The sequence below is a fragment of the Staurois parvus genome, unplaced genomic scaffold, assembly GCF_062004578.1.
Source record: "Staurois parvus isolate SC_StPar_1 unplaced genomic scaffold, SC_StPar_1.0 ptg000081l, whole genome shotgun sequence".
Classification (NCBI taxonomy): Eukaryota; Metazoa; Chordata; class Amphibia; order Anura; family Ranidae; genus Staurois; species Staurois parvus.
In genome coordinates this window covers 12,917,121-12,925,634 of record NW_028317877.1, presented here as the reverse complement: position 1 = coordinate 12,925,634, position 8,514 = coordinate 12,917,121, and the positions used below count along the sequence as shown (strand labels likewise).

The 8,514-nt window shown below is 42.4% G+C and overlaps 1 protein-coding gene across 3 annotated transcripts in view; it reads right to left on the bottom strand.

Annotated features, from left to right (window-relative positions):
* Window positions 1-370: 370 nt before the first annotated feature.
* LOC149468693 (U7-hexatoxin-Hi1a-like) overlaps window positions 371-8,514 on the bottom strand; it is a 69,030-nt gene continuing 60,886 nt past the window's right edge. For all 3 annotated transcript variants that reach the window (XM_089669788.1, XM_089669789.1, XM_089669790.1), the window contains one exon: window positions 371-3,088. In XM_089669788.1, coding sequence (XP_089525914.1) covers window positions 3,011-3,088 — 78 coding nt within the window. In that variant the 3' untranslated portion in view covers window positions 371-3,010. The remainder of the gene's footprint in view (window positions 3,089-8,514) is intronic.

Here is an 8,514-nt window from a genome sequence, read left to right as displayed (position 1 = left end):
TTCACCTAAGTCACATGTGGCGCCGGAACTGGAAGCTCAGCAGGCAGTCTTTTTATGCAGTGTCTCTTCTGGAATAAAATACCCCTAGCTATCTGCCCACGGTGTTCTCTGGTATGTAAACTGAGCTGCCCATGCGCAGCTCAGCTTACAGTTGCCGTCCCACACCCTGTGTGCCTCCATGCGCAGGAGTGATGTCATCCAACACCAGCAAATGAATGTAGCACTACCCCTTTAAGGGTCACGGAGTTATTTTTGGGCTCACTGTCACTCTTGACCCCACTCTGAAAGCCCAACCCCTACTGACACTACCATACACTTCTGGCCAGAGTAAACTCTCTCAATATTACCAGAATAAAGACTCGCACACAAGTTGTAAACTGATACTTTGTTTATATTAGAGCTGCATATGAGCACAGTAAGCAGCACAAAATTATAGGCGTGTATAGAATAACAGTTATCACTCTTAGTAACTTTAAGCAAAAGTCTGAACACATATAGCAAAAATCTCAGTCAGTTTTGGAGGTCCTGCAACTCAGAATTTATCCAAAGGCCTCAACTCAGATGTTTACGTCCCCAATGAGCAAAGGAAAACTATTAAAGAGTAAGGCTAGCTCACTTTGGGCCCTCAGAAGCTGAGGACAAGGTTCAAGTCTGAGGTAAGGAAAATCCTCCTTAATTAGAAAGGCTAATGTTCCTTTAACAGCAGTGGAAGCACTTCTGCTCACTTGTTGGGGTCCAGTTGGTGCACTACAAGACTACAAGAATGCAGATTTCCTTGGTTGCAACAGGGGGAAATCTATCAGAAGGATTTATTCAAACACAGGCACTATTTCTTTGGGTGATATTTAACTTGGGCAGTACCCTCTTTAAGGCACAAGATGAAATGCAGGTTTTAAGCAAGAGGTTTAAGGGGTGGGCAAGAGCACCTATTGACATGGGTTTAATTCCTCTCTAGGCCACAGTGGCAAATGGCAACTTTGACAAGTGTCTCTTGATGTCCCCTGGATGTAAACCAATTGCAGAGGAAACAGCGGCGTGGCCTGGCCTTCAGAGGGCGGACACTGCAGTAGGCGCTTATGTCTGGATTATGCTGGAGATGTGTTTGCTAAGAGGCCAGGTGAACTTGGCCTCAATTTACATAACTTGTGAACAATTTCAGTAACTTAATTGACTGGAGCTGGGACTCTCTCACCTGATCTGTGACATCATCCTAGTCACTGGTGGTATTGCTGTACATGGGGACCCCTGCAGTTTCTCCTGCAGAGTTGATTAGTGGCTGCGGCATTCTGGGTCACTGGCCCATAGGATAGTACTCCATATTCTTGTAGATGCCAGTGCTTGGCCGTTCCTCCTGTCTCTCTGCAGCCTGGTGCAGCCCTCTGGTGTTCTGCACTGCTTTCTCCTCACATTTTCTTTCCAGCTCTCTCGCAGCTCACTTCCTGCCCCTGTTCACTAGGCTTCTGCATTTATATACCTCCAACCAGTGCTGCTGTTAGAAACCACAGGGCCCCATACAGCCAACCTGACAGCCCCCCCCTTAAAAAAAACAACAACACAGTTTACTATGCTTCAGTTATGAACACAGTGAGTGATCGGTACCAATCACTCATTGTGTTCATGCAAATAAAGGGGCTAGTAAATGTGACATATTTAGATGGACCCTTCCCCTACTCTCCATCCTGAAGGATGCTATTGTGTGCTTGCAGCTGCTGGTGGAAAGGAGGAGAGGAGGACATCCGACAGCACTGTGGGTGTGGAGGGCACTTAGGGGCCTGGGCAGCAGGGGGAAACATAATGCATAGGGAGGGTAATAGGTGCACCGGGGGGGTAATTACTGGAACCGATCCCCTGTATGGCTCCCGGTGCAGCAGCTGAAAGCCAGTGGGAGGGAGAGGAGAAGAAACCAGCAGCTTTCAGCTGCTGCAGAGAGAGACATACAGGGGATCGGTTCAGTAATTGCCGCCCCCCCCCCACCATGCTGGTCACCCTCCCTGCCCACATCCAATTCACCCATCTGACTGGTGGTGCCTCCTTATCCACAGCTCTGCCTCTGCCCACACACCAGCTCCTCTGGGAAATTTAGTCTCCTAACTCACTGCCTTTCAACAAAGTCCTGCTGTTCAGTCTACAACATCCATAAAGCTTTTCACCATAGTGTACGCCACTGAAATGCAGGACACTACCACCTTGTGTCTCCTTTAACATCCTGCAGCCTGAATAATAGCATGGTGTCACATGAAGATGGCCAAAAACGGGGACACAGAAGATGACAGGGATGGGGACCATTGGAGGAAAGGTGTGTATTCTTCCCTTTAGTTCCACTTAATAATGTGGAAGCCGCTAGTACCACTTGGTAATATGGACCCTCTGTTGAATGAATATATATATCTATCTCTAAAAAGCTCAACTGTGAAAAAAAAATTAAAACAAAATTCTTTGTAAGACATTCTATGCCAGCATCCCAGCCAGTGAAGTCAGAAATACTGATTCCCAAACTGGTTTTAGGTAATTTTCCTAGAGTATTGAAATCACATAATGAACATGACAGCCAACTAGCATTTCAAAATGAGAGCTCAAGAATGAAAATATACCAGTATGTACAGTATTTATCTCAGTATAGATTTCCTTTAAAAAGGAGAATACTGCATAGGCCAAGTTGTGATTAGTTCTCCTCAATGTGTTGCAGTGACATCTATCTATAAGTGTGTAGACAATTAGCATGCATCTAAGGACAGCATTTTAGATGGAGGCAAAGATATATGTATAAATAAATTCTTATTATACGCAAAATACTACATTTTTTATAATGGCTATAAGGATAATGCAGTTTCTTAATTATTGCAGAATGGACAATGTAAAACATTTTTAAAGATCATTATGCATAAAAAAGGACTATTCATCATACTAAAAATGCACAAAGTGAAACATTAAGAAATAAACATCAGACCAAGTAACAGCCTTTTAAAAGGTTTAATGCAATGCAGCAGGAAAATCCATGATTCCACAGAACTCAATGGCAAGAACTACGTGACAACTCCCTGATTTTTCTCCATTGTTGTTCAAAGACTCTAAAAGTACATCTGAGGCGCTGCAAGAAATAGAAAAGCTTTAAATACAGATAAAGAAACTAAAAACATTCAAAAACATTTGCACGCAAAAGCTGATTTATAGGGATAGTTTTAAGTTTCCAGTTTATTCTTGGTTTTCGATCTGGTTTCTTTATATTTGGTACTGGTTGTGTATGTATTGGCCGTGCAATACAAGTGCCTGGCTCATCAAGGAATGATTTAACCCACATTAATTAAAAGAATATGGTTAAATAGAACCTGATTTATTAAGCCCATCCTACCAGGCACAAATGCAATGCAGCATGCACAAAAATGGATTGGCCCCAAGTGCCATAGATCTTAGGTATACCTATCTAGAGTGATAGGCAACTGAATTTATATGCACATATTAATAAAAATCCCTCCCTACCCCTCGCCTACCTAGATTTGCCATGGGTGCTTTAATAAAAAAGGGGTGCCTCCCTGATAAATAAATAAGGAGGCTTGGGAAGAAGTGGGACCAGACTAGCCTTTTGGAGAAAAGGCCAAGATTTGGATATACACCTTTTAATGCTTCTATCTCCGGAACTACTAATCAAATTCAAATATGCCTGAACACAAGCTTCTGTACTTTTTCCAGCAACGTGTGGCATGCTATAAGCGGCAAAGCATCGCAATGTGAACAGGGGCTATTGACATGAATGGAATGTGACCTGTTGTCACACTTCAGCCTCAGCATGATAAAGTGTGAACAGGCCCTTAGATATGTAAAAGGTCAACAATTCATATACCCAACCAGGGCATACATAAGTACATTAGGATGTACAGTGCCTTGGCCGTGGGTTTGGGTCATTGTCATGCTGGAACACCCATCCAACATTGCCCAGTTCATTGTCCCTTTGATGCAGTGCAGTTGTCCTGTCCCCTTAGCAGAAAAACACCACCAAAGAAGAATGTTTCCACCACCATGTTTGACAGTTGGGATAGTGTTCTTGGGGTCATAGGCCAGGGCATTGAAAATGGATCGTGGATGGGTGTTCCAGCAGGGCAATGACCCAAAACACACGGTCCAGGCAACAACAGGAGTGGCTCAAGAGGAAGCACATTAAGGTCCTGGAGTGGCCTAGCCAGTCTCCAGACCTTAATCCGATTGAAAATCTGTGGAGGGAGCTGAAAGTTTGAGTTGCCAAATGTCAGCCACCAAACCATAAGGACTTGGAGAGGATCTGCCAAGAGGAGTGGGCCAAAATCCCTCCTGAGATGTGTGCAAACAAAGGATTGCCAACAAAGGATTTGCCACCAAGTACTAAGTCATGTTTTGTGAAGGGGATCAAATACTTATTTCCCTCTTCTTGTGTGAGGAGGGAGGAAAGCAAGTCCTTGAGATTATTAAAGAAATCGTTGAATAAATATCAATTAGTGGATATATGGAGAATTAGGCATATGGCGGATAGAGATTATACTTTTTTTTTCACAAGTTCATGAGACTTACTCTAGATTGGACTATATATTGGTAGATCATCATTTTATAGATTCGGTGGTAGAAGTAAAAATTGGAGGAAGCTCCATTTCAGATCATGCCCCTGTTGCAATGAAGTCAAGATGTGGTAGAGAGGAAAGGAGGATTTGTTTGGCGGATGAATGAGGCACTTCTTCAGGACGAGGAGATCGATCAAAAAATTGAGATAGAAATTAAAAGATTTTTCGAAGAGAACGAGACAGAGGAAATATCGGTTGCAACAGTGTGGGAAGCCCATAAGGCTTACATTAGAGGACTATTCATTGCAATAGGGGCAAAAAAGAAAAAAAAGAGAAAAAGGAGGGAAAAGATTAATAGACTCTTAAAGGATATATTTGATCTGGAACAGGCTCATAAAAGGAATACATCTAAAAGATAACGCAGAGAATAAAAAAGAAGGAAGAATTAGAAAAGGTAATTGAGGAGGAAAAAAGAAGAGTTTTCAACAAAGTAATAAGTGAAAGGTATAGATGGGGAGATAGGCTGGGAAAATACTTAAATGAGGGCCTTGAGGAAAAAGAAGAACAGGAATTACATAGAAAAAATAAGATACTCCAAGGGTGAAATGGTGCATTCAACTAAAGATATCTCTAGAGTATTTAAGGATTATTATAGTGAACTATATAACATCATACCCCAGGATACTCTTAATAGTGCTGAAACAGTAAATAAAGAAAAAAGAAGAATATTTTTAAAAAATGCAGGTTTACCAAAATTAAGTGAAACCCAATTGAACTCCCTAGAATCAGAAATTACATCAGAATAAATAGAAATAGCATTAAAAACACCGCAGTGGGGAAAAGCCCGGGTCCAGACGGGTATACCGTAAAATACTATAAAAAAATATAAAGAACTATTAATACCAAAACTGAAGATATATATGAATGCTTTGGGAGGAGAGATCGAAATAAGGGGAGAGTCCTTACTGGCTAATATAGTCTTAATTCATAAGGAAGATAAAGATCCCTCTCAATGTGCAAGTTATAGACCAATTGCGCTGTTGAATGTAGACACCAAACTATATGCAAAGGTCCTGGCAAATAGACTAAAGGTCTTGATGCCAAAATGGATACATGGGGATCAGGTGGGTTTTGTCCCTGGAAGAGAGGGTACAGACAACGGACTGAGATCACTGTTGCTCATTCAGGAAGGGAAGAAAGGGAAAACCCCAGTAATATTATTGTCAATAGACGCTGAGAAAGCATTTGATAGAGTGAGTTGGAGATTTATGATGGACACCCTGGAGAAGATAGGGTTGGGGGATAGAATGAGGAAGTGGATTGGTAACTTTTATAGAGGGCCTACTGCCACTATTATGGTTAATGGAGGAAGATCAGAGACTTTCAGGATGTCAAACGGAACAAGACAGGGATGCCCTCTATCTCCACTGCTGTATGTCTTATCGTTGGAGCCACTGCTGTCTATGATAAGAAAGAACATAAATATAAAAGGAATAAAGATAGGAGACAGAGAACACAAGGTAGCAGCCTATGCGGATGATTTAATGTTCTATGTTGGAAACCCTTGGACATCACTCCCAAACTTAATGAAAATACTGAAGGAATATGGGGAATTATCAAACTTAAAAATTAATCCAACAAAATCTGAAATCTTAAATATAAATCTTAAAAATAGTGAAAAAGAAAAAATACAAGAAGAAGAATACCCTTTTGCGTGGAGAGAGAAAGAATTAAAGTACCTCGAGATAACATTGTCTGTTTCAATTAAAAATATGTATAAAATTAACTATATTTCACTTTTAAATGAGATCAAGGAGGAGTTGAAGAGGTTGGGGGAGTGGAAATCCGTCTTCGATGGGTAGTATAAACTTAATAAAAATGATAATTGTGCCCAAAGTTTTATATAAATTTCAAATGATCCCAATTAAACTTCCAGAGGTTTTCTTTAAAACACTTAGAAAAATTATGTTGAGATATATATGGAGGAATAAAAAACCTAGAATACGTTATGAAATGTTGACCAGAACTAAAGAGAGGTGGTTTAGGACTTCCAGATTTTAAGAGATATTATAGAGCGGTGATAATTGCGAGAATTTATGACTGGACTCATAACCCAGGGAAAAGCTGGGTTAAAATCGAAAACACACTGAGTAGGACACATTTAAGTAGGATTATATGGTTACCAGCACAATATAGAGGATTAGATGTTAATACAAGTGTGTACACTTTTATTGTTTTAAAAGTTTGGGAAATGTTACACAGACAAAAAGCGATGGGTTTTTAACTCACACTTAATGCCACTAAGAAATACAGACAATTTCGTTCCTGGGAGGAAGATATCACAGGGAAATGGATCATAAAACAGGATGCGCAATTAAGAGATATAATGGTGGGTGAGGAAATAGGTACATATAGAGAGTTGGAGAAAAAAAAAAAGGGGGAGGTTTTTAGTAGAATGGATGAAATACGATATTATCAATTGAAACATTTCTTTGAGAGTCTCCCAAAACCTGTGAGAACTAGAATGGAGTGGAATTTATTTGGATTACTAGAAACACGGGGAGATGGGAGACACGGTGTTGCAAAAATATATAAAATATTAACGGAATTAGACACGGGCACAAAATTAATTTATGTAGAGAAATGGGAAAAAGACATGGGAAGGGAAATAGATGGGGAGCAGCAGAGGAAAATGTTTAGATTAATACACAAAAATTTTAGCATGTGAGAAGTAGAGTTGAACTACAAGTGTTTAGTTAGATGGCACATTACACCGAATGTGGAACACAAATTGAATGGGGAGATTTCACCGCTATGTTGGAGAGGGTGTGGAGAAGTGGGTACGACATATCACATATGGTGGGAGTGCTCAAAGATACAGGTGTTTTGGAATACAATTATTTATTTAGTAAGAAAAATTACTGAGATCGACATTAGATTGGATCCAGAGTTATGTCTTCTCCATATCACCGAGCTTTCAGTGAGGTTATACAAGGATTCAGGGATTTGGCATTTCCTAAGCGCAGCGAAGAGTTTGATACCTAGGTTCTGGAAACAAAGGGAGGTGCCGACAGAGGAAGATTGGATGGTCAGAATGAATCAGATTTGTATGTTGGAAAGATTGTATTATACGCATATAGATAAGATGGAGAAGTACTATATAAAGTGGAAAAAATGGGAAGAGTATTGTCAGGGATCCCGGCTCCGTCTGCCGCAATCGCGGCTCTGTCCCCCGCGCATGCGCATTGGTGGCAGATCACGCCGGGACACAGGAACTAGGTCCCGGCGAGCCGCGGCTGACAGGACGCCGCGCATGCGCAGTAGAAACCGCGGGCGCGCCTCAGGCGTCCAATGACAGCCGGGGGCGCGTCCTAGCCAGCCAATGACAGTGCAGGGCGCACTATTTAAAGATGCCCTGCACTGTCACAAATTGCCGCAAGGTCTATATGTGATCCTGAATACCTGCTCCTGCTGTGACCCTGTTTTTTGACCCTGACTACGCTGCCTGCCCCTGAGATTGACCCGGCTTTGTTCTGACTATTCTACCCGCTCCTGTGATTGACCCGGCTTTGTTCTGACTATTCTACCCGCTTCTGTGATTGACCCGGCTTTGTTCTGACTATTCTGCCTGCTCCTGCGTTTTGACTCGGCTTATCCCGACTGTTCCTACGGATTGATTTACCTGGCTGACCCTGCGTGTGACCCGACTACTCCTAGCCCGCCGATTCGGTACCCCGCTTACCCCACGGGGCCACTATCCGTACCACCCTGCTGGGGCCGCCATCCTCTTCACAGCTGGCTCTCCTGGTACCTACATACATCCCCGGAGGCCTCCTCGGCCGCTGGTGGCCCGCTCAGAGGTCGTGACCTGGCCCGGGACTGTTTCAAGTCCATCCCCACCATCAGGGGCCCTGGTGAAAGCACAGCCCGGGCTTAGACCCCACGCTCTGGGTAGGTCTACCAGCTGGCAGACGGAGGGCTCCGCCTG